General features: G+C 38.0%; 1 protein-coding gene across 1 annotated transcript in view; it reads left to right on the top strand.

Annotated features, from left to right (window-relative positions):
- LARS1 (leucyl-tRNA synthetase 1) overlaps nucleotides 1–26,695 on the top strand; it is a 68,674-nt gene that overhangs the window by 17,087 nt on the left and 24,892 nt on the right. The window contains exons 8-21 of the mRNA XM_060093576.1: nucleotides 3,861–3,924; nucleotides 6,394–6,461; nucleotides 6,581–6,806; nucleotides 9,337–9,424; nucleotides 9,507–9,583; nucleotides 15,185–15,238; nucleotides 16,004–16,144; nucleotides 17,891–17,968; nucleotides 21,498–21,583; nucleotides 21,672–21,737; nucleotides 21,828–21,910; nucleotides 22,321–22,459; nucleotides 23,159–23,371; nucleotides 25,008–25,065. Coding sequence (XP_059949559.1) covers nucleotides 3,861–3,924; nucleotides 6,394–6,461; nucleotides 6,581–6,806; nucleotides 9,337–9,424; nucleotides 9,507–9,583; nucleotides 15,185–15,238; nucleotides 16,004–16,144; nucleotides 17,891–17,968; nucleotides 21,498–21,583; nucleotides 21,672–21,737; nucleotides 21,828–21,910; nucleotides 22,321–22,459; nucleotides 23,159–23,371; nucleotides 25,008–25,065 — 1,441 coding nt within the window. The remainder of the gene's footprint in view (nucleotides 1–3,860; nucleotides 3,925–6,393; nucleotides 6,462–6,580; nucleotides 6,807–9,336; nucleotides 9,425–9,506; nucleotides 9,584–15,184; nucleotides 15,239–16,003; nucleotides 16,145–17,890; nucleotides 17,969–21,497; nucleotides 21,584–21,671; nucleotides 21,738–21,827; nucleotides 21,911–22,320; nucleotides 22,460–23,158; nucleotides 23,372–25,007; nucleotides 25,066–26,695) is intronic.

The following is a 26,695-nucleotide window of genomic DNA, read 5'->3' as shown; positions in this document are numbered from 1 at the left end:
TCTATAAAAAATGCCATTGGTAATTTGATAGGGATTGCATTGAATCTGTAGATTGCTTTGGGTAGTATAGTCCTTTTCACAATGTTGATTCTTCCAATCCAACAACATGGTCTATCTCTCTATCAGTTGGTATGCTCTTTAATTTCTTTCATCAGTATCTTATAGTTTTCTGCATACAGCTATTTTGTCTCCCTAGGTAGGTTTATTCCTAGGTATTGTATTCTTTTTGTTGCACTGGTAAATGGGAGTGTTTCCTTAATTTCTCTTTCAGATTTTTCATCATTAGTGTATAGGAATGCAAGAGATTTCTGTGCATTTATTTTGTGTCCTGCAACTTTACCATATTCATTGATTAGCTCTAGTAGTTTTCTGGTGGCATCTTTAGGATTCTCTAAGTATAGTATCATGTCATCTGCAAACAGTGACAGTTTTACTTCTTCTTTTCCAATTTGTATTCCTTTTATTTCTTTTTCTTCTGTGATTGCTGTGGCTAGGACTTCCAAAACTATGTTGAATACTAGTGGTGAGAATGGACATCCTTGTCTTGTTCCTGATCTTAGAGGAAATGCTTAGTTTTTCACCATTGAGAATGATGTTGGCTGTGGATTTGTTGTATATGGCCTTTATTTAATTGAGGTAGGTTCCTTTTATGCCAACTTTCTGGAGAGTTTTTATCGTAAATGTTGTTGAATTTTGTCAAAAGCTTTTTCTGCATCTATTGAGGTGATCATATGGTTTTTCTTCAATTTGTTAATATGGTGTATCACATTGATTGATTTGCATATATTGGAGAATCCTTACATCCCTGGGATAAATCCCACTTGATCATGGTGTATGATCCTTTTAATTTGTTGTTGGATTTTGTTTGCTAGTATTTTGTTGAGGATTTTTGCATCTATATTCATGAGTCATATTGGTCTGTAGTTTTCTTTTTTTGTCGTATCTTTGTCTGATTTTGGTATCAGGGTGATGGTGGCCTCATAGAATAAGTTTGGGGGTGTTGCTTCCTCTTCAATTTTTTGGAAGAGTTTGAGAAGGATGGGTGTTAGCTTTTCTTTAAATGTTTGATAGAATTCAGCTGTGAAGCCATCTGGTCCTGGACTTTTGTTTTTTTGAAGATTTTTAATCACAGTTTCAATTTCATTACTGTGATTTGTCTGTTCGTATTTTCTATTTCTTTCTGGTTCAGTCTTAGAAGGTTATACCTTTCTAAGAATTTGTCGATTTCTTCCAGGTTGTCCATTTTATTGTCATAGAGTTGCTTGTAGTAGTCTCTTAGGATGCTTTGTATTTCTGCGATGTCTGTTGTAACTTCCCCTTTTTCATTTCTAATTTTATTGATTTGAGTCCTCTCCCTCTTTTTCTTGATGAGTCTGGCTAATGGTTTATCAATTTTGTTTATCTTCTCAAAGAACCAGCTTTTAGTTTGATTGATCTTTGCTCTTGTTTTCTTTGTTCCTATTTCATTTATTTCTGCTCTTATCTTTATGATTTCTTTCCTTCTGCTAACTCTGGGTTTTGTTTGTTCTTCTTTCTCTACTTCCTGTAGGTGTAAGTTCAGATTGTTTATTTGGGATTTTTCTTGTTTCTTGAGGTAGGCTTGTATAGCTATAAACTTCCCTCTTAGAACTGCTTTTACTACATCCCATAGGTTTTGGATCATCGTGTTTTCATTGTCATTTGTCTCTAGGTATTTTTTGATTTCCTCTTTGATTTCTTCAGTGATCTCTTGGTTATTTAGTAACATATTGTTTAGCCTCCATGTGTTTGTGTTTTTTACTTTTTTTTCCCTGTAATTCATTTCTAATCTCATAGTTTTGTGGTCAGAAAAGATGCTTGATATGATTTCAATTTTCTTAAATTTACCGAAGCTTGATTTGTGACCCAAGATGTGATCTATCCTGGAGAATGTTCCATGCGCACTTGAGAAGAAAGTGTAATCTGCTGTTTTTGGATCGAATGTCCTATAACTATCAATTAAATCTATCTGGTCTATTGTGTCATTTAAAGCTTGTGTTTCCTCATTTATTTTCATTTTGGATGATCTGTCCATTGGCATAAGTGAGGTGTTAATGTCCCCCACTATTATTGTGTTACTGTCGATTTCCTCTTTTAGAGCTGTTAGCAGTTGCCTTATGTATTGAGGTGCTCCTATGTTGGGTGCATATATATTTATAATTGTTATATCTTCTTCTTGGATTGATCCCTTGGTCATTATGTAGTGTCCTTCCTTGTCTCTTATAACATTCTTTATTTTAAAGTCTTTTTTATCCAATACGAGTATTGCTACTCCAGCTTTCTTTTGATTTCCATTTGCATGGAATATCTTTTTCCATCCCCTCACTTTCAGTCTGTATGTGTCCTTAAGTCTGAAGTGGGTCTCTTATAGACAGCATATATATGGGTCTTGTTTTTGTATCCATTCAGCAAGCCTGTGTCTTTTGGTTGGAGCATTTAATCCATTCACATTTAAGGTAATTATCGATATGTACGTTCCTATGACCATTTTCTTAATTGTTTTGGGTCTGTTTTTGTTGGTCCTTTTCTTCTCTTGTGTTTCCCACCTAGAGAAATTCCTTTAGCATTTGTTGTAGAGCTAGTTTGGTGGTGCTGAATTCTCGTAAGTTTTTGCTTGTCTGTAAAGCTTTGATTTCTCCATCAAATTTGAATGAGATCCTTGCCAGGTAAAGTAATCTTGGTTGTTAGGTTCTTCCCTTTCATCGCTTTAAGTATATCATGCCACTCCCTTCTGGCCTGTAGAGTTTCTGCTGAGAAATCAGTTGTTAACCTGATGGGAGTTCCCTTGTATGTTATTTGTCATTTTTCCCTTGCTGCTTTCAGTAATTTTTCTTTGTTTTTAATTGTTGCCAATTTGATTACTATGTGTCTCGGGGTGTTTCTCCTTGGGTTTAACCTGTATGGGACTCACTGCGCTTCCTGGACTTAGGTGGCTATTTCCTTTCCCATGTTCCTTTCCCAAAAACTTCCCAGGGAAGTTTTTGACTATAATTTCTTCAAATATTTCCTGTGGTCCCCTCTCTCTCTCTTCTCCTTCTGGGACCATTATAATGCGAATGTTGCATTTAATGTTGTCCCAGAGGTCTCTTAGGCTGTCTTCATTTCTTTTCATTCTTTTTTCTTTATTCTGTTTCGTAGCAGTGAATTCCACCATTTTGTCTTCCAGGTCACTTATCCGTTCTCCTGCCCTAGTTATTCTGCTATTGATTCCTTCTAGTGTAGTTTTCATTTCAGTTATTGTATTGTTCATCTCTGTTTGTTCTTTAATTCTTCTAGGTCTTTCTTTGTTAAACATTTCTTGCATCTTCTTGATCTTTGCCTCCATTCTTTTTCCGAGGTCCCGGATCTACTTCACTATCATTATTCTGAATTCTTTTTCTGGAAGGTTGCCTATCTCTACTTCATTTAGTTGTTTTTCTGGGGTTTTATCTTGTTCCTTCATCTGTTACATAGCTCTCTGCCTTTTCATCTTGTGTGTCTTTCTGTGAATGTGGTTTTTGTTCCACAGGCTGCAGGATTGTAGTTCTTCTTGCTTCTGTCTTCCTTCTGCTATTTTCATTTTAAAAGCAAATTTATATTTTACAGTCTTCTGTTTCATACCATAAAGCCAGGATCAGTGAATATTTTTCAGTGGTATTACCTTTGATGAAGGCAGAAAGCTTTCATTAAATAACTATGTTGGCAGTAGACCTCGCCATATAAGCATAAAAATGATGTAGACATTTGCTCAGTTAGAAGTTTTAGTTAGAAGAAATATTGTGATGGTTAGGTGCAACACTGGCAAATATGTTAGGATAAAACTTGTATGTTATAATAATATTTCTCACTTATTTATTTTTTAGGTATACCATTTATTCTCCAAAAGATGGACAGCCTTGTATGGATCATGACAGACAAACTGGAGAGGTAATTATTTTTGCCATAGAGTAGCTTTTTTTTTTTTTTTTTTTTTTTTTTTTTTTTTTTTTTTTTTTTTTTGCTGTACGCGGGCCTCTCACTGCTGTGGCCTCTCCCGTTGCGGAGCACAGGCTCCGGACACACAGGCTCCGCGGCCATGGCTCGCGGGCCCAGCCGCTCCGCGGCATGTGGGATCTTCCGGGATCGGGGCACGAACCCGTGTCCCCTGCATCGGCAGGCGGACTCTCAACCACTGCGCCACCAGGGAAGCCCCATAGAGTAGCTTTTGTAATAATTCTTTTTAAAAAATAAATTTACTTCTTTACTTGTTTACTTGTTTACTTATTTACTTGTTTATTTTTGGCTGTGTTGGGTGTTCGTTGCTGCGCGCAGGCTTTTCTCTAATTCCGGCTAGCGGGTGCTACTCTTTGTTGTGGTGTTGAGGCTTCTCATTGTGAAGGCTTCTCTTTGTTGTGGAGCACGGGCTCTAGGTGTGCAAGCTCTAGGCGCGTGGTCTTCAGTAGTTTGACGTGCGGGTTCAGTAGTTGTGGCACATGGGCTTAGTTGCTCTGCGGCATGTGGGATCTTCCTGGAGCAGGGCTTGAACCCATGTCCCCTTCATTGGCTGGCGGATTCTTAACCACTGTGCCACCAGGGAAGTCCCTATTGTAATAATTCTTAATATGTGCATAGAGTTTAAGAAATAGATTAGAAACCTAAAAATCACTTTATTTCAGTTCTGAGGTGTACAGTCATGATACTCTGTGGCTGTTAAGCCAGAGGCAGAATGTCATCATAGGTACCTGTATCTTGTCGAGGACCTTGCTACTCCAAGAGTAGCACTAGGTTCAGCTGCATCAGCTTGTGTTAGAAAAGCACATTTTTGTTTGTTCGTTTGTTTTTGGTTTTTGTTTTGTTTCTTTGGCTTCTGTGCCTGGCTTGTGGGATTCCCCGACCAGGGATCGAACCCGGGGACTCGGTGGAGAAAGTGCAGAGTCCTAACCAGTGGACTGCCAGGGAAATCCTAGAAAAGCAGATTCTTTTTTTTTTTTTTTTTTTTTTTTTTTTGCGGTACGTGGGCCTCTCACTGTCGCGGCCTCTCCCGTTGCGGAGCACAGGCTCCGGACGCGCAGGCTTAGCGGCCATGGCTCACGGGCCCAGCCGCTCCGCGGCCTGTGGGATCCTCCCGGACCGGGGCACGAACCCACGTCCCCTGCATCGGCAGGCGGGCTCTCAACCACCGCGCCACCAGGGAAGCCCTAGAAAAGCAGATTCTTGAACCTCACCCCCAAATTGCTAAATCAGAAGCTCTGGGGGTGGGGCCTAGGAATCTGTGTTTTAACGTGTTCTCAGTGTGATTCATATGCCTGGTAATGTTTGAGAAGAACTGCTTGGAGAGTGCACTGCTCTAAAAGGAGAGCTTGAGGAAAGGTAATGAGATATATGGTTAACTGATGTATGCAGATTCCATTTATACTTGCTTTGGTCACATGCCTGCCTACTTATTTCCAAAGTACTTCCAGCCATACATGACATCAGTTCATTCTACATTCCTGTAGGACACATTAGTGACATTATTCCTTGTAATACTTGAATGAAGTAAGGGTAAGTCATTTGCCTAAATCCTTGGCACAGTAAGTCAACAGCAATGCCACGATCTGAACTTTGCAGTCCCTATGAGTGTGTCATTCTTTGTTACCACCTTGGAACACATTTGTAGTCTAGCAACTACCTTTCAAAATCAGCCTTCAATTATGATGTAACTTATTTGACAGAAATGAGCGTTAATCAAAATTTTGAAAGATTTGAGAGCCTTCAGAGGCCCAGTTTACTATGTTAAGCTTTAATATAGTCAGTGGTAGCAATATCCTAAATTTCAATAGTACATCATAGTTTTCCACAGCATTTTACTATCATTATCTTAGGTGTTCCTTAGGACAGTCCTGTATGAGGCACAGCACAGTTATTTTACGGATGAGGAAATGAAGGCTCAGAGTGATTGTGGCTCCTTGGGTCAAGCCACAAGTAAGGGCCCAAGCTAGGTTTTGAATGCACATCATCTGACCCCTGGTCCAGTGTATGTCTGTGATGACTGCTCTGTAGGATTGATGTTGGTTGTATCTTCTAACTCCCACTTTGGCAAACACTGTTTTGGCTGATTAATCCAAGTCACTTCATTTTTTTTTCCCACTGTTCTTCCCTCTCAAGGGAGCTCTTAGCAAATCTTACTTAGTACAGTGTGGGCCTCCTTGATCAGTTTTGGTCTGGTGTGGGGTTGGATGGTGGTCTTCAAGTCATTTTTACACATTAGGCTTCCATGTGGTCAGCACACCACTGGAAGTCTCTTCATTGGAAGAAAGAATTATTCGAACAATGCAGGAACCCATCTTAGAAATTTGAATCAGATCTCTCACATAGATTAGTGGGTGTAATCCAAGCCTTTTTTTCTCCCTTGAATTTTTGTTTTATTTTGTTCAGGGTGTTGGACCTCAGGAATATACTTTAATCAAGTTGAAAGTGCTTGAGCCATACCCATCCAAATTAAGGTAGGTTTGCTACCTACCTTAATAGGTAGAAGAATTGTTGCTTCATCTTTTTGAAATATCAGATAGTTGTGATAGAATCCATAATGTTTTTTGCATAAATGTATATTTTTTCTTCTTAGTGGCTTGAAAGGGAAAAATATCTTCTTGGTAGCTGCTACTCTCAGACCTGAGACCATGTTTGGACAGACAAACTGTTGGGTTTGCCCTCATATGAAGTACATTGGGTTTGAGACAGTGAATGGAGATATATTCATCTGCACCCAAAGAGCTGCAAGGAATATGTCATACCAGGGCTTTACCAAGGACAACGGAGTGGTGCCTGTTGTTAAAGAGTTAATGGGAGAGGTAAGTTGGGTAGCAGACTTTATTTTATTGCATGAATTTAGAGGAAAATGTCAAAAATGAAGCTTGAGAAAAGAACATTTAAAAAAACGTTTTAATTGAGGTATATGTTACAGTGAAATATTGTTAAGTCATAAATGTGTATATTTTTGGTGCGTTTTCAAATGTGTATACAGTCATGTCAGCACCACCCAAATCAAGATATAGAACAGTTCCAGCACTGCAGAAGGTGCTGTCACGTCCATTTCACATCACTGCTCAGCCTGCTCCTGCAGAGGTAACCACTGCCATGACTTCAGTCACCAAAGATTAGTTTCTCTTCTTGAACTTTACACAGTGGAATTGTATAGTCTGTACTTTTTTGTGTTTAGCTTCTTTGGCTAAAAGAAGCTAAACACAAAAAAGTACAGACTGTATTTTTTCCATGTTGTGTGTAGGAGTAGTTCTTTTTTTTTTTTTTTTTTTTTTTTTTATTGCTGTGGCATATTCATTGTGTGACCATATCAGTAAAATAGTATTTTTGAATCTTACATTGCAGCTCAGTAACTATCTGGTTGAAAAATACAGACAGTCCTCCACGAGAGATTTAATAGCTGTGGTAGACATTATATTACTTTTTAAATATGATTACCTGCATTCCTGGAGTGGAATTGCAGCCACTTTTTTTCTGAAAAGGAAGTCTTGGTTGATCTTAACTAAATCTAGATGGTTACATATCTCTTATCCTTAGAGTTTATTTACTTATTGGTATTTTTGAGTGTGTTTTATTCCCTTTGGTAAATGCTGATCGTTGGTATCTTAATAAATAATCTTTTAAAAGAAAAGGATGAGTAGAATACCATCTCAATTCTCCTTTTGAATTGGAGAGTTTATTTCTTACTTACTTTGTAAACTTATTTTTTGACTACTAAATATTCACAAGACTCAAAATTCAAGACGAAAAAGGGAATTCCCTGGAAGTCCAGTGGTTAGGACTCCATCATTTCACTGCTGAGGGCACAGGGTCAATCCCTGGTTGGGGAACTAAGATCCCGCAAGCTATGCAGAGCAGCCAAAAATTTTAAAAAAGACGAAAAGATAACGCAAAATAGTCCCAGTCACTCAATTCTCCCTTCCATAGGCAGTCAGTAAAATCACTGTCTTGTGTATCCTTCCAGAAGTATTTCATGTGTATACAAGCAAATATATATATTTATTCTTTTGCCCTCTTTTTTACACACAAATGGCAATGTATTTTATCACCTTGTCTGTTGTTTTACTTTTTTTTTTTACTTAACTATAACTTGGTAATCATTTTATCAGTAGGTAAACATCTTCCTTGTTCTCTTTTTTGGGTTTTGCCATGCAGCTTAAGGGATCTTAGTTCCCTGACCAGGAATTGAACCTGGGCCCTTGGCATGAAAGCACAGAGTCCTAACCACTGGACCTCCAAGGAATTCCCTTTGTTCTTATTTTTTACTGTTACACAGCATTCTGTTGTTTGGCCGTGCCACAAATTGTTCAGTGATTCTCTATAATGGGCAGTTGAATTGTTTCTTCTGTTATAAGCAGTGCTGTTACATCTTATTAGTTCCTGATGTTAGAGTTATGTCTAAGAAGTTTTTAGGAACAGTATTAATGACGCCATTTTTTTCCTGTTCTTAAATGCAATTTTTTCCATGTTAATTTGAGCAGATTCTGGAATGAGGAAAATGGGTGGTATAAATTTAAAAATAGCTTTCAACCTTTAAGGCTATTATGATATTTAGCCTTTATCCTATATAACTGTAAATTCCATAAGCAGCTTATGTATATGAATAAAGTGGAAGGGTGGGAACTATATGGAATTGAAAAGTACATTCCTTAGGTAAACAAGCAGCTGCAAGCTGTCTGTGTGTGTTTTTTTTTTTTTTTTGGCTGTGCCGAGCGGCATGTGAGATCTTAGTTCCCTGACCAGGGATTGAACCTGAGCTCCCTGCATTGGAAGCATGGAGTCTTAACCACTGGACTGCCGGGGAAGCCTCGCAAGCTGTTTGTTGATATATGAGAATATGGGTCCAATATTATCCGATCTTCTGATTTTTTTCTTTTAAGATACATCTTTTTAATTCAGTTTGTCTTCCTAATTATCATTTAAAATAGAGATACGGTATTCTATCTTGTTGATGTTTCATATTTTATTAAGTGATTTTTTTATCATTTAAAGTTTTAGTTGTTTCCAGGTTTTGTTAATGTAGTTAACACAGCATTGGGGAGATTCTCAAAGAAAAAATAATTCTTTTTCCTTTGAGGTAAATTCCTGGGATTGGATTGCTGGGTCCAAGTTGGATTCCTATATTGTTTTCCTCAAGCAATGTATAAGTGTACTAATTTCCTCACAACCTTGCAAGATTTGGGTATTATAATTATTTTCAATTATTTTTAGTCTAGTAGGTATAAAAGAATGAGTGTTGTTGATTATTAGCTTCTCAGGGCTTAAAATGTTAACATTGTTTTAAATTTTAATGATTAGAATAAGTTACTTCTGCTTTATGCTGATCTTTTTCTTACATAGGATATTCTTGGTGCATCACTTTCTGCGCCTTTAACATCCTATAAGGTGATCTATGTTCTCCCAATGCTCACCATCAAGGAGGATAAAGGTAAAGAGTTTATTTCTTTCTAGAAATTCTTTGGGAAACACATTCTGGTTATAATAGTTAATTCTACATTTTCTTTTATAAGGTACTGGTGTGGTCACAAGTGTTCCTTCTGACTCCCCCGATGATTTTGCTGCCTTCAGAGACTTGAAGAAAAAGCAAGTGAGTATCTGTGTTTCATGTTCGTATTTCCTCTTTATCATCTTATTGGTTAGGTACCACTGAACTAATTATTGGATTAGGCTAAAAAGCTATGCATGTATCTTTGAAATGCTACCTTTAATCTGTTTCTTGATATTTATATGTTTTTCTATGATTTGAATTTTAAATATCGATGTAAAATTTATAGAATCTTTTTTTTTTTTTTTGGCTGTGCTGTGTGGCATGTGGGATCTTAGTTCCCTGACCACTGGACCGCCAGGGAAGTCCCCATAGAATCTTTTTTTTGAGACTTTTTTTTTTTTTTTTTGCGGTACGCGGGCCTCTCACTGTTGTGGCCTCTCCCATTGTGGATCACAGGCTCTGGAAGCGCAGGCTCAGCGGGCATGGCTCACGGGCCCAGCTGCTCTGCGGCATGTGGGATCTTCCCAGACCGGGGCACGAACCTGCCTCCCCTGCGTCGGCAGGCGGACTCTCAACCGCTGCGCCACCAGGGAAGCCCTAAGACTTATTTTTTTAAGTTTTTTTTTTTAGAGCAGTTTTAGGTTCATAATAAAAATCGAGAGGAAGGTACAGAGATTTCCCATATACCCCCTGCTTCAACACCTGCATAGCCTCCCCCATTATTAGTATCACTCACCAGAGTGGTACATTTTTTTTTTTTTTTTTTTAACCGAAGATGAACCTACATTGACACATCATAATCACCCAAAGTCCGTAGTTTACCTTAGGGTTCACTCTTGGTGTTGTACATTCTGTGGGTTTGGACGAATGTATAATGACACGTGTCCATCATTATAATACACAGAGGATTTTCACTGCCTTAAAAATCCTCTGTGCTTTGGGACTTCCCTGTTGGCACAATGGCTAAGAATCCGCCTGCCAATGCAGGGGACACGGGTTTGAGCCCTAGCCTGGGAAGTTCCCACATGCCGTGGAGCAACTAAGCCCATGCGCCACAACTACTGATCCTGTGCTCTAGAGCCCGCAAGCCACAACTACTGAGCCCTCGTGCCAAAACTACTGCAGCCCATGTGCCTAGAGCCTGTGCTCTTCAACAAGAGAAGCACCGCAATGAGAAGCCCACACACCACAACAAAGAGTAGCCCCTGCTTGCCGCAGCTAGAGAAAGCCTGCACACAGCAATGAAGACCCAATGCAGCCCCCCCAAAAAAATAAATAAATTAAAAAAAAATCCTCTGTGCTCTTTTTGTTCGTCTCTCCTCCCTCCCACCCTTGGCAACCACTGATCCCTCCCTTCCTTCCTTCCTTCCTCCCTTCCTCCCTTCCTCCCGCTCTCCCTCTCTCCCTCCCTCCCTCCCTCCGGGTGTTAGTTGTGACACGTGTGATCTTCGTCGCAGCATGTGGGGTCTAGTTCCCTGAGCAGGGATCAAACCCTGGCCCCCTGCGTTGGGAGTGTGGAGTCTTAACCACTGGACCACCAGGGAAGTCCCCACGGATCTTTTTAATTGTCACCATAGTTTTACTTTTCCAGAAAGTCATATAGTTGGAATCATACAGTATGTAGCCTTCTTAGATTTTCTTTCAATTAGCAATATGTATTTAAGGTTTCTCATGTCTTTTCATAGCTTGATAGCATATTTCTTTTTAGCACTAGTAATATTCTGTCGTCTGGATGTACATTTATTCAGTCACCTGATGAAGAACATCTTGGTTGCTAACAAGTGTTGGCAGTTATGAGTAAAGCTGCTGTAAACATCCATGTGCAGGATATTGTATAGACAACTCTTTTGTGTAAATACTAAAGAGTGCGATTGCTGGATCATATGGTAAAAGTATGTGTAATTTTGTAAGAAACCACCAAACTGTCTTCCAAAGTGGCTGTACCATTTGCATTCTTACCAGCAATGTATGAGAGTTCCTGTTGCTCCACATCCTTGTCAGCGTTTGGTATTGTCAGTTTTCCAGATTTTGGCCATTGTAATTGGTGTGTAGTCATATCTCATTGTTTTATTTTGCATTTTCTTGATGGCAGATGTTGTGGAGTGTCTTTTCATATGCTTGTTTGCCATCTGTGTATCTTCTTTGGTGAGATTTGCCTGTTAAGGTCTTTGGCTTATTTACTTATTTTTTTCGAATGAGTTGTTTTAATTCCAGATGGTACAGAATTCAGGATAGAACAAAGACCTAAGAACACATTTTGGCAGGCTTCTGGGCTGGGTTTATGCTGATCTCATAACTAAGGTAGAAATGGCTGAGAAGAACTAAAGGCAAGATGAGCCACTGTATGATTTTTTTTTTTTTTTAACAAAAGTTTATTCTTAAATGTACAATAGGTTCCAAGACAACACTTCATTCTAGCTATAAGTGGCAACAGATACTATGGCAAGGAGTCCAGATGTTTAAACAGGAATGGAATTAGGATCATCATTGCCTCAAACACAAGGAACAGCTTACTTTTTGCCAGATTTTTTTTTTTTTTTTTTAATTTATTTATTTTTGGCTGTGTTGGGTCTTCGTTTCTGTGTGAGGGCTTTCTCTAGTTGAGGCGAGCGGGGGCCACTCTTCATTGCGGTGCACAGGCCTCTCACTATCTCGGCCTCTCTTGTTGCGGAGCACAGGCTCCAGACGCGCAGGCTCAGTAGTTGTGGCGCACGGGCTTAGTTGCTCCGCGGCATGTGGGATCTTCCCAGACCAGGGCTCGAATCCATGTCCCCTGCATTGGCAGGCAGATTCTCAACCACTGCGCCACCAGGGAAGCTCCTGCCAGATTTTTTAATAACACCTGTGGCCAGGGGCGCCTTTCCCTGTGGCCTTCGCTTTTAGCTCCTTGAGTTTCTTCTGCTCCTCCTTCTGTTTCTGCTTGAATGCCTTATCTTCCTCGTCCATCTCCTTGGCTTGCTTCTTGGCGTGCTTCAGGGGCTTCTCGCCACCTTCATGGCCCAACATGGTGCCTGCCACCCCTTCCCCAGAGCCTGCTCCCAGAAGCCTTATTTTTTAAATCAGGTTGTTTGTTTTCTTATTGTTGAGTTTTAAGAGTTCTTTGTATATTTAAGAGTCCTTTATCAGATGTGTTTTTTGCAAATATTTTTTCTCAGTGTGTGGTTTGTCTTTCAATTGATGCTGTCTTTTGCAGAGAAGAAATTTTTAATTTTAATGAAGTCCAGCTTATCAATGATTTCTTTCATAGATTATGTCTTTGGTGTTGTATCTAAAAAGGCATCACCATACCTGTGGACATTTAGGATTTTTCCTGTGTTATCTTCTAGGAGTTTTATAGTTTTGTGTTTTACATCTAGGTCCATGATCTGTTTTGAGTTAATTTTTGTGTTGAGTGTCAGGTCTGTGTCTAAATTCATTTTTTTGCTTGTGGATGTCCAGTTGTTCCAGTAACATTTGTTCAAGAGACTGTCTTTGCTCCATTGTATTGCCTTTGCTCCTTTGTCAAAGATCAGTTGACTGTATTTATCAGGGTCTCTTTCTGGGCTCTCTGTTATGTTCCATTGATCTATCTGTCTATTCTTTTGCCAGCACCACACTATCTTGGTTATTATAACTTTACTATAAGTAAGTCTTGAAGTCAGACAGTGTCAGTCTTCTAACTTTATTCTTCTTTTATATTGAGTTGGCTATCCTGGGGCTTATTCCTCTCGATGTAAACTTTGGAATCAGTTTGTTGATATCCATAAAGTAACTGGCTAGAATTTTGATTGAGAATTGGTTGGTTAAGTTGAAAAGAACTGACATCTTGACAACATTATGTCTTCTAATCCTTGAACATGGAATATCTCTCCATTTATTCAGTTCTTCTTTGATACTGTTCATCAGAGTTTTGTAGTTTTCCTCATATCTTACGTTTACCTTGTTAGTTTTGTACCTAAGTGCAGTTGAACAACACAGGTTTGAATTGTGAAGGTCCATTTATAAGTCTTTTTTCAATAAATATGTACTACAGTACCAGGTAATCTGTGGTTAATTGAATTTGCAGATGTGGAACCACGGATACAGTGGTCTGACTGTAAAGATATATGCAGATTTTTGACTGCTTGGGGTAGTTGACACCACTAACCCCCATGTTGTTGAAGGGGCAACTGTATTTAATTTTGGGTGTTACTAATGGAAATGGTATTGTGTTTTTAATTTCAAGTTCCACTTGTTAATTGTTGGTATATAGGAACACCATTGAATTTTGTGTTTTAGCCATGTATCCTGCAACCTTTCTATAATTGCCTATTAGTTCCAGGACTTTTTTTTGTTGATTCTTTTGGATTTTCTACATAGATGATCATGCTATCTGCAAACAAAGACAGTTTTGTCTTCCTTCCCAGTCTGTATACCTTTTCTTTTCTTGCCTTATTTAATTACCAAGAGCATTCAGTATGATGTTGAAAAGGAGTGGTGAGAGGGGATATATATTGTGTCTGATCTTAGTGGGAAAGCTTTGAATTTTTTGAAAATCATCAAGTATGATTTTAGCTGTAGGTTGTTTTTCTTTCTTTGGCCACACTGCGTGGCTTGTGGGATCTTAGTTCCCCGACCAGGGTTGAACCCTGCCCCCCGGCATTGAAAGCATGGAGTCCTAACCACTGGACCGCCAGGGAATTCCCTAGCTGTAGGTTCTTTATACATAGTCTTTACCAAGTTGAGAAAATCTGCTTCTATTCTAGTTTACTGAGAGTTTTTATCTTGAATACGTATTGGATTTGGCCAAATACTTTTTTTCATCTGTTGATATGATTGTGTGATTATTCTTTTTTAACCTGTTGATGTGATGGATTTCATAAAACTTTTGAAAAAAAGTTTTGAGAAAAATTTTCTGATATTCACATTTTCATTGCAACCTGGAATATGAACCTCATTTTAAGTGGTGTGTGTGTGTGTGTGTGTGTGTGTGTGTGTGTGTGTGTGTGTGAATTTTTGCTTTTGGCTGTACAGTTTCATCATTTAAGTCATTCACTCTAACTTAAACTGTTTAGTTTTTTAAAGTCATATGTCTTTTCTTGAGATACTTAGTAAAATTAAAAAATTGCTCTCTATGGAGGGAAGAACAAAAATAGTTTTAAAAAGTTTGGAGGGTGCTTCTCTTAATGATTATACAGTAAGTCCCCTACATATGAGCCTTCAAGTTGTGAACTTTGAAAGATGCGAATGTGCATCTGGTTCCAGCAAGGAACCAGAACCTGTGCCATCCATCAATGTTAGGCATGAGTAAAATTGCAGCTTGCCTTCCGTGTCCTGTTGCTGATGATCTTTGAGCTCTACCGTCTCCCACCTCCTGTCCCTCCTCCAGTCAGTAACTCTTCTTGCCTGTTCACTTGATGCCAGCCCCTGTATGCCAGCTGTTGTACAGTACTACTTTAATATACTTTTCAAGGTACTGTACTGTAAGATTAAAAATGTTTTCTTTATTTTTTGTGTTTGTTCGTCTTGTATGTATTATTTGTGTGAAAAGTATTATAAACCTGTTACAGTACAGTACTATATAGCTGATTGTGTTAGTTGGGTACCTAGGATAACTTTGTTGGACTTACGAACAAATTGGACTTATGAGTGTGCTCTGGGAACGGAACTCGTTCATATGTAGGGGACTTACTGCACCAGTGAAGTATTGATCATTAATATTAACTTTCAATTTTTTTGTAGGCTTTACGAGCAAAATATGGAATTAGAGATGACATGGTCTTGCCATTTGAGCCTGTGAGTACATAGATGATTCAGAATATTAATACCATTTCTTTATTAGAGAAAAAAGAACAGCTAACACTTTACTTGTCACAGAATTAAATAATTGGTAGAGTATGAAATAAGAGGGAGTTTAAGAGTTTATTTGCTTTAACGTGATATCTGCTATGGTGGATAAGAGCAAAAGAAAAACCAGCAATCGGCATTTTCTTAGCACCTGGCACCTGTAATTCTGAAACAAACAAATAGCCTTTTAGAATTACCAATTTTAAAGTAGCTTATTTTCTAGTGTGGCCAATTTCCAGGCTTCTAAAGACAAAATTTTGCCATATTACTCATGAATGTTTATGTTTTCATATTAGTATCTGCAGAAGAAAAAAAAATTTAAATTACTAGTGAATAATTTTCATGAAGAATCCAGAAGACTTAATATAAACCAGAAATAAGACCATCCATAAATTTAGTTGTTCACCGCATTTTGCTAGTTTCAACATTATTTAGTTAATTATGTGCCAGTGTGGGGTTGAGAGCTGGGGAAGGTGTGTATGTAGTGAGGGAGGGACAGTGCGGGGGTTGGTGCAGAGAATTCGGGGGGTTCCTATGGAGAGTAGGAAGACAAATTCACATCTGGATGTTAGTCCCTAATGTGTGACACTGCCCTAATGATATATAAAATCTGAAGTGACTTCACTGGACAGTAGAGGCAAAAGGACTATGCCTGTAGGGCTGTTTTTGTGTTTATTCAGTGTGAATAAGTTCTGACATTGCTCTTTTTTGCAGGTGCCAGTCATTGAAGTTCCAGGTTTTGGACAGCTTTCTGCTGTAACCATGTGTGATGAGTTGAAAGTTCAGAGCCAGAATGACCGAGAAAAACTTGCAGAAGCAAAGGAGAAATTATACCTAAGAGGCTTTTATGATGGTGTAAGTAATAATTTTGTTATCATTTTTATTTGATTTACTTACTCCATGCTCTGTGATTTTCTTCTTAGTGGTTTAGAAAAAAAACTATAGAAAAATTCAATATTGTTTCAGCTCTATCCTGTTTTGAGAAGGGATTACTACAAGATTGTGTTCTTCTATTTCCAAATTTATTTTTTTAATGTATTTTGGTCCAATAGTATTTACGGAAATTCCATTTTTGTGCCCTCTAATCTCTGAGTGAATTTCTTGAGAAGATACTTAAAGTTAGTTCATATTATTATACAATAAATTCCAAAAGTTTATTGCATGGACCATACCTGGTCCCTTCTTTTGCTCTCTTAATTGTGGAGTTCATATTTTAAATAAGCAGTTTCATTCAGTTCATTAATTTACTTGTTAACGCCTATTCCATGCCATGTTAGCACAACAGACAAGTTGTGAACCTCTCTTTTCTCCTCAATTGTTCATATGTTAACATGGCTTATATTTCCATGGAAAGAAGATGAGGCTAGAGAAAGTAAAAACCCAATCAAGTTGCTAGTGACTTGAGGTTGAAATGAAGATTTTTAAGGCTGTAAGTGAGAATGTTCTTTATTTTTACCTTTAATTTCTCTGGATAACCAAGAATTGGTTATATGTCCTTTTTAAAAGTAACTTACACGTTTTGGATGACAGTAAAAGCCAACACTTATAGAGCATTTACATATTAACTTACTTATATCTCAAAATAACCTCGTGAAGTAGGCACTTATTCCCTATTTATAGATGAGGAAATTGAGGCACTAAGAGATTAAGTAATTTACCTAAGATCAGCCAGATAGCCAGGCAGAGGCAGAACTGGGACTCAAACTAGGCATCTTGGCTCTAAGATTTGTGCTTTTAATCCCTGTGCCATAATGATCAATAACTATAATTTCGTAATGATGAATTAAGTAGATATGAAGCATTTTGGTACGTTAGAGAATTGGGGCAGAAAAAAGAACACGTGTCTTTTCCACTTAAGATAGAAACTATTAAGAATGCCCTAGTAGTCCAGTGGTTAGGACTCTGCACTCTCATTGCTGAGGGCCCAATTTCAATCCCTGGTCAGGGAACTAAAATCCCAATCCCACATGCCGCGCAGTGTGGCAAAAAAAAAGAAACTATTTGAGAGAGTCAACAGGAGTCAGATAGATGGAGGTCAGAGTATCAGCTGGAAGGGGATTGTGGCTTTGCTCTGTGACAGCAATGGGCAAGTCTTTACCTTGCCCTAGAATTAAATCTCCCCACTACGTAAAAGGCAGAGTTGAAAAACAGTAGGCCTTCCTCTAAGAGCCAAGTTTATCACATGGGCAAGCAAAGGAGAATGCTTGCTGGCAACAGGCAGAGTTGAAAAGAGAAGCCTAAGCGGGGCCGAGCTGCATTTGCTCAGTTCCTTCTCCTAAAGCCTTCAGGAATGATGTGAGTTAGGGTAGAGGAATTCTCTTCACATGGAAACCTGAGAAGTGGGAAGGAAGTGAGCATTTCTTTCTAATTGTGTTTCATAATACTTACCCCAGTTATACTGAAAGAAAAACAAGTGTGTTGTAAATATTAGCTGTCCAAGCTGTGCCAACATAAAAATTTATGGTTCTAAATGTGATAAATTGCACACTAAAAATCTTTTGGTTGTGTGTGGAAGTAAATTTAGTTCGGGAAAGTTCTAGGGGGGGCACCCAAAGCAAATTTTAATTGTATGTGCTTTTTCCCTACTTCTCATCCTTTTAGGTAATGTTGGTGGATGGATTTAAGGGACAGAAGGTCCAAGATGTAAAGAAGACTATTAAAAACAAGATGATTGACACTGTATGTAATAGGCTATCCTCTGAAGGCTGTTTTAGGAGAAGAGCTTTCAGTTAATAGACTTTACAGTGTTACTTAGCAGTGAGTTCTGTAGTAGAACCTGGAGCTATATTAAAGATATAATTTTGTTTATATATAAAATTGGAGACCTATTTAGCAAGTCATTTAACTTGAACATCCCACGTGTAATGTTGATGAAGATAGTGTTCTAAAGTTGGTATGTACAAATCACGTACAGAGAATTTTAGCGATGCTTCCTGGCAGTAACCATTTGAGGTACTGGTAGTTGACAGTTCTTTATGTAGTACTTTACTTTTTACTTTCATCCTGTTTCCCCTCTTCATTTTTGTTGTAACTTTTTTCTGTTGAGTTACTTAACTACTTAACTTTTGAAATTGAATTTTTATTTTTGACAGTTATGTATACCCATAATACAGAGAGACAACGATCTGTAAGTCTTATTAAAATAAAAAAAGCAGCAATTTCCTCTCCATCCTTCCACATTCTCTTAAATTTCTCTTCCTTGGACAGGCTTACTTTCATCTCTTTTAGTTATTTCGTTGAGTATTGACCTCTGCCTCTCTTACAGATCTCTAATCTAAATACTTGTACTGTAATTTAAAAATTTTTCAATTTTAGCTATCAGCCATAGACTTCCTACTGTGGAAGATCAAGATTTAACTCTTCTCCAACCTGTGGCTTCCTCTCTAACCTTGCGTTTGTATACACTTCTCCACCCCCCATCTTCCTAGTATAGGTATATTATAATTTATGTTAGAGCAGTAGTCAGTGTGTACGTTTTTGAGACATGGCTGATCCATAATGTTGTATACAATGAGAACTTCTCTTCCCTAGCTTTTGGTTTTCCCTGGAGTTAATAACTGCCTCCCCCCCCGCCAACTTTTCTTACTTTTAAATACAGTTATCAATAATTCATCCCCAAACTCTGTCCCAACTGTTTATTTCTCCTCTCAGTGCCTTCAAACACATGAGTATGCTGTTGTTTACATCTTAGAGAAAGTTCTCCCAGAGCCTTCTGGCCTGTTGTAATTATCCACACCGTTTGCTTACTGTAGGTGTGCACAGATGTCATCTGGAATGTTCCTCCACCATTACTTAGGATTTCCTTTGCTTCTCTTGAGTTGGATCTGCTGTTTCCTTGCTCCCATGGCTTCTTCTTTCTTCTTTACTTTCTTGTTTTGGTGATGCTCTGCCTCTAGTAGTGTTCCTGAAAAAGGGTTCCTGAAAGGTAAATTTTTGTGACCTTCCACGTCTGAAGTATCTTTATTCTGTCCTCATACTTGAATGCCTGGGTGTAGGATTCTGGGTTGGAAAGAATTTTCCCTTAAAAATTTGAAGGCCATTACCCATGGTGTTCTGGTTCAGTGATGCTGTTGAGAAGTCCAAAACCATTCTGGTAATAATGGATCTTTTATAAGTGACCTGTGTCTCCACTGTTCCCTGCACTACCCCCCACCATGCCAAAGCTTATAGAATCTTCTCTTTTCTTCCAGTATTTTGAAATTTCATGATGATTAATTTTGGTGTAGGTCAGTTTTCATTCATTCTTCTGGCTGTATGCTGGGCTCCTTCAATCTGGAAACTTATGTTCTCCAATTTTGGGAAAATTTCTTGACTTTTTGGTTTAATTATTTTATCCCTTTCCATTCTTTATTTTTGCTTTCTGAATTCTTATTCAGACATTGAATCTCTTAGACTCTAAAAGTTCTTTTGCTCTTCTGTCTGGGGGAGTCCCTCACCTTTTTCTTCCTATGAGTTTTTGTTCGTTTGTTTACTGTGTTTTTTATATCTGCTACTTGTGTGCTTGTGCGTGTGTGTATAAATAAATGTTTCTAAGAATTCATTAAAATTTTTTTCTTTGTGTGGAAAATTTCAAATTTATGAAAAAGTGGAGTAGTATAATGAATTCTTGTGTACCTCTTACCCAACTTCAGCATTTACCAACTCAGAGCCAGTTTAAGAGCTTATTCTTGTTATCTGATCCTTTTTTTATAGGATGCTGCTATTCTTGTTTCAGGGGTATGAAATTTTAATCTCTTATTAATCTGAGGAAGACTATTGATATTTAAGAGTGGGTACAAAAAGATGATTGGAACCTATTTGGATATGGGTAGGGCTTGTCTCTGGGCTTCACTGGGAGAGATCTGGAAGGTCCATTTGGACCTTAGGGAAACCCTGATGTTAGCCTTGATGTTAATTAGGGCTTCTTGGTTTGTTAGATTCCCCTCAGAAGATTTCTTCAGTTTCCGGTTTAAAGGGTCTAAGCTAACTGAGCATTCTGGGAGCTAAATGGCGGAAGATTACTACTAGGTTGGGTTCCAACACCCAATGTGCTGACTTTCACTTAATCCCTCTTTTTCACTATGATACCCATACCCTCAACTTCGTCCTCTGGTTGACTCTCTTTTGCCCTCTCCAGAGGCTAAACCTTCACTGTTCTGCTGGTGTAGGAAGGGGCAGTTGCCTGGCTGCATGGTGTGGGATTAGGGTATCTGGGGTTCTAACTTCTTGAAAAGACTTCAGTTAGTCCCCCTGTTTCCAGTCTCATGTTACCTCCTCTTCCAGAACTATCTTGTGCCACAAATCCTGAGTCTTTTTGGAGGTTCTGTAATGCAAACTGAATTGCTTTTCAGCCTTCTCTTCTATGGGCTTAGGATTCAGCTAGCTTCCTTTGATCTGCTAATACAATTGTCACTCATTCTGCTTTTTAGTTTCCAAAGTTTGGTTGATATTACTTCTTCTCCCATTCTTGTTGTCTTTGTAGCTTCATACCATTAAGACAAAAAAAGCCTCTTTGTTGTTATTTTGTTAGAATTTTGAGGGGGAGCAGAGTTAATTAAGTGTCTGTTTTTAATTTACCATCTTTAAACCAAAGTCCTACCTATTTAAGTTCAGTGTGAAGAGCTTGCATTAAGAACACAGAGCAATGAATCATTTTTTGAATAATAATGCTGAATTTTATTTTTAAAAATTATCCTAGCCTAATAAGTTTGGGATTATAATACATTAAGAGATATTTGTATTTTTTTCTAAAAATAAAATTTACGGTCAGTTTTCTAGTGGGAATTTTTCATGATGCTATAAATCTTTAGTAAAAGTATTTTCTGTGTTTAATTTTTGTGCACCTCTTTTTTTTTAAAGGCAGTGGTTCTGTGCATCTATTTTCTTTATATTTTTATTATAACAAGAATAAAAGGCTGCCATAGGCAGCCTAACCTTCAAACCACAGCATTAGAAACTGTTAAACATCTTTCACTCTGAAAAGGAATAAGCTGTACCTAGAGAAGGTGATCCATTTGATGAAGGTGCATGCCTTTTCAGAAGCAAGTGTTATACAGAAAGAAAAGCAGATAACGTCTGCCCTGGGAAGAGGGAAGACATAATGAAAACCTGGGGTTTTGGTTATTGGTGGTAGGGCATTTTTTTTTCTAAAAAGTTACTTTTCTTTTCCTTGAGGAATAGAGATTGCCTTGACATAATATCTGATATATTTTTATTTACTTTCGTTTAGGGAGATGCATATATTTACATGGAACCAGAGAAACAAGTTATGTCCAGGTCTTCAGATGAATGCGTCGTGGCCCTGTGTGACCAGTGGTTAGTTTTTCTTATAGCAAGAAGAAATTTCCTCCTGTCACTTTGCTTATCCTTGACTTTTTTTAAAAATCAATTCATCCACCCCCAGGTACTTGGATTATGGAGAAGAGAACTGGAAAAAACAGACATCCCAGTGCTTGAAGAACCTGGAAACGTAAGATGGGAGAAAGTGATAGGGAAGGAGATGAGAAACAGGGAAGACAATGAAGCTGAAGAGAGATACTTTATCTTCTACTCTCTCCAGGTTCTGTGAGGAGACCAGGAGGAATTTTGAAGCTACCTTAGATTGGCTGCAAGAGCATGCTTGCTCAAGAACTTATGGCTTAGGTAAGCAAACTTCAAATTTTTCTGTTTGAATGACTTTGCCAGTTACACAGCAAATTAAAACTTCACCTTTTTTTCTTCTCTTCCAGCGTGTTTCTGAATTGGAAGTGAGAGGTTTTGGTTAGAGGGTGAAGGAAACTAGGATGTGGTCCCCTACCATCTACCTGGTGGTAGAAGTATCTAATGTCCATATAGCTTTTATGATGCAGTTTTTTTAAATAGGAAGTTTCTAGTGCTTCAACCATTTTGTTTTTTTATTTACTGGTTTATATATATTAATTATTCAAGTAAATTTAAGAACCTAAATAAGTAGCTTTGTCAGTGCTATAGACCTACTCTTAAAAATGTGAATTTTGTAGATGAAGTGTCTCTTAGGTTCCTCATGCATTAATTATCTTCTTTTTATCTCACAGGTACTCGTCTGCCGTGGGATGAGCAGTGGCTGATTGAATCACTCTCTGACTCCACTATTTACATGGCATTTTACACAGTTGCACATCTGTTGCAGGGAGGTAACTTCCGTGGACAGGCAGAGTCTCCACTGGGCATCAGGTGGGTAAATGGATAAGGGGAAGGAATATAATTTGTTAGCATGAGGTGATCTTTTGATTTATGTATTGAAAATTCTTTCTTTTTTAAAAAAATTTATTTTATTTTTATTTATTTTTGGCTGTGTTGGGTCTTTGTTGCTGCACTTGGGCTTTCTCTAGTTGTGGCGAGTGGGAGCTGCTCTTCATTGCGGTGCGCAGGCTTCTCATTGCAGTGGCTTCTCTTGTTGTGGAGCACGGGCTCTAGGCGCGCGGGCTTCAGTAGTTGTGGCTCACGGGCTCTGGAGCACAGGCTCAGTAGTTGTGGCTCACGGGCTTAGTTGTTCCGCAGCATGTGGGATCTTCCTGGACCAGGGCTCAAACCCGTGTCCCCTGCTTTGGCAGGCGGACTCTTAACCACTGCGCCACCAGGGAAGCCAGAAAATTCTTTCTAATAATTAGTTTTTGTAAGAATTCATTTAGTGGAATTTTGTCACGATGTTTTTGGGTTTTTTTGCATTGAACTGAGAAAGAAAGTAATAAATAGCCCCTTCTCTATTATCCATTCTTCATTCTTATGGGAGTCTATTGTCCTCATTTGTTACTGTAAAACATTAAGAAAGTGTTTTCTACTTCATGGTTGGATTAGAATGCTGATTCTTTCAAAGAAATTATATGTATAAATTGTTGTTGTTGTTTGTTTGTTTCTTTTATTTTAATACAGACCACAGCAGATGACCAAGGAAGTTTGGGATTATGTTTTCTTCAAGGAGGCTCCATTTCCTAAAACTCAGATCCCAAAGGAAAAATTAGACCAGTTAAAGCAGGAATTTGAGTTCTGGTATCCTGTGGATCTCCGAGCCTCTGGCAAGGACCTTATTCCAAATCATCTTTCATATTTCCTTTATAATCATGTGGCTATGTGGCCAGAAGAAAGGTGAGTGCTAAAAAAGATATAGACTAAATTTATTGATTATTGACAAGGGTGTCTTGTGGCTTCAAATATATAGATGTTATTGTTGGGGGGGGTATAGTTAGATTTAGCAGTTACATTCTTTTTCTTACATTAAATGTACTGAAGGAGAAAGCACACCTTTTCCTATCTGTTATATCCAGAAATCTTTGTAACTACCTTGGGCCACCAAAGCATGTCACATTTCAGGTACTCTGTCAGTAATTCCCTTGACCTGTTACATGACTCATTTGACCTGTTAGATGCTGGAATAAAGGCGATTTCAGACAGAGCCTAGGACATTAGAATGGGAAGGAAACATCCCTTTAGAGCTGAGAGCCCCAAGGTTCCAGAATTAAGTAGTGAGGTTCTGACTAGAATCTGGGTCAAAGATGCATTTTTTAATACCATGTGCTCAAGAGTAATCCTTCTATCATCTTCCCTCTTGATCCAGACATGTCTCTGTGCCTTTTCCTCCTGTCCTCAAGTAGCTGAAGAAACAAACCCCTTCCACTGTTCAAATTTTATTTTGTAAAACCAAAGCAATCTCATGGGACTTTTTGTATTTAGGATGAGATTGCATTTAGAATGAGATTACATTTTCTTTCTCAAGAATAAAAGGGAGATTTTGAAGAAGAGGAATAAAACAAATATGATGTGGTTCTTGTCATCCAGTTATTTTTCTCTGTTGGTTAAAATGTGTTTTTGGAGATATCAGGTGTCTCAGAAGTACTTGTTAGTAATATAGCTGAATATTTATCCCCTTGCATCAAGTTTTGGACATGTATTAGGGTTTTAAAAATTACAGATAAGTAGTAGCTTCAAGTGCTTTTGTCAGACACTCTTCTAATCACTTTTAGTAACTCGTGTAATTTTCACTACAACTTTTCGAGGAAGGTCTGTAATATCCTCATTTTTACGGACAAGGAACCTTCGTGAGGCATAGAGAGCTCAAAATAACTCACCCAGAGTTACCCAACAATGGCAGAACCAGGATGCAGAACCCAGCAGTCTGGCTCCAGGACTCTTGCTCTTAACATTACCCCCTACATGATCTCATTGTTAGAATGAATGAATGATATGTACATAGTTTGAAAATTCAAACAGCTCATAAAGGTACAAAGTTAAAAGTGAACTTTCACCCTTTTCCCTATATTAGTCTATTTCCCAAAGTTCATCACTGCTACTGCTTTCTTGTGATTTCTTCTGGAAAATGTATGTATGCATATACCAGCAGCAGATATCTATACTTGTTTATTTTTTAATTTATACAAAGATGCCACATTACAGCCAGTATTCTGTCTCTTGTTTTTTCCTTGTAATAGTATATTTCTAAGATCTTTTTATTTATATATATATAGCTGTGCCTATATTTTAAAAATAGTTACATAGTATTTCATTGTATTCCTGTACCATAGTTTATATCAATATAACCAGTCCTTTACTAATGGATACTTTCCTTGTTTTCATTGGTTTCCTGTTATGAACAGGACTCAATTAATATCCCTGCACATTTGCCTTAGCAATCTTTTATGAATCTTTTAGCATTTACCTCAAATTTTTAAAGCTAAACCATAATCTTTAAGTTTTATTTTCTATCTTTAAACATTTTCCTGTCAAGTGATAAATGGCCTGTAGCTGTGAGAGCAAATGGACATCTCCTCCTCAACTCTGAGAAGGTAAGGCTCATTGCCTCTTGAAAGGTTAAAATGCTACAGAAAAGTTTTTCAGATTTAGGATGTTATACTTTTTAAAAAAATAAAGAATGTGAAAATCAGAGAGTTAAATATCTTCCATTTAAAATGTTTAGGACTACCAGCATAAATGAGAAGTTTATTTTCAAATTGAGTGAGTGGAGTAGATAGTATTAATTGAGAGGTGGGGTGGGGAAAACTTCCCTATTATAACATTTGTATTAGAGTGGCAAAGGGTGACACAAATTATTACGGGAGGAGAGAGAGAAAGGGACAGGAAATGTAAAGATCCTAGCATTGTGACCCGACAATATCCTTATCATTAAGTTGAGAAAATAATTTGGTGGTTTTTGCTTTATACTGTGACTGGCCACTAAATTAGAATAATAGAATTTTGGAGTTTATAGGATTTTTAAATGTCATTTAATGCTTCTTTCCAGATGGTATCTCTCTCCCCATACTACTGCAACTTCCCCTTTTCATTACCACTACTAATATATCCAATATATGATTTTTTTATGTTACATAAGACTTCACCTAATTATTCAATATTCTCAACAGGAGTTATGCCAACCTCTTGACAAGCCCTTGTTTGCCCCTTTGATGCTTTTGTGTACATCAGAAAGGGACACCCTTCCTCAACTAAACAAACAAAAAAATTAAGTTACAGTTTTATTTATTTCTCATTAATAACAATTGTAACAAGTTGGATTTGTTCCAACCAGTGAATCTTGCTACGTCTGATGGAATATTAATGGTAAAAGAATATTCATTGCTATAGGTATGTCATAATGAAAATAGTTATAGATTTAAACATAGCAGATGATATGAATTGCAAAATGAGATGCTATTTTTTACCAGTGTCCTAATATTGAAAGGGAATAAAAAAGTTCATGTAAGGTAATCTGTACATTAAGCTGAAAAATAGCTATTTTATAGATTTTGTTAAATCAACAAGGACTTCGGGCCTCTCACTATTGTGGCCTCTCCCGTTGCGGAGCACAGGCTCCAGACACGCAGACTCAGCGGCTGTGGCTCACGGACCCAGCCGCTCCGCGGCATGTGGGATCTTCCTGGACCGGGGCACGAACCCGTTTCCCCTGCATCGGCAGGCAGACTCTCAACCACTGCACCACCAGGGAAGCCCCAGCAAAGACTTTTGATTATCAAACTCATTTGTTCTTTGTAGGTCAAAGTGAACTGTATATATATTTATATATATGTATGTGTATATATGTGTGTATGTATATGTGAGTATATAAATATGAATCCTGTTATAACATGACATTTCCTTTGGTCTCCACATTGTTGTGCTATATGTACATTATACTCATTTTATTAGAACAAAATATTTTACTGCCATATGGTAGAAAATTGATAGAATGACCACCTCTCTTTGGTATCAGCAAAGTTATAAAAACATAAACATTTTTTTTTTTTTTTTTTTTTCTTTTTGCGGTATGTGGGCCTCTCACTGTTGTGGCCTCTCCCGTTGCGGAGCACAGGCTCCGGATGCGCAGGCCCAGCGGCCATGGCTCACGGGCCCAGCCGCTCCGCGGCATATGGGATCCTCCCAGACCGGGGCACGAACCCGTATCCCCTGCATCGGCAGGCG

This window comes from Mesoplodon densirostris, chromosome 3 (genome assembly GCF_025265405.1).
Source record: "Mesoplodon densirostris isolate mMesDen1 chromosome 3, mMesDen1 primary haplotype, whole genome shotgun sequence".
NCBI classification, from domain to species: domain Eukaryota; kingdom Metazoa; phylum Chordata; class Mammalia; order Artiodactyla; family Ziphiidae; genus Mesoplodon; species Mesoplodon densirostris.
The sequence above is the reverse complement of the archived record's forward strand: the minus strand, read 5'-3'. Positions and strand labels throughout refer to the sequence as shown.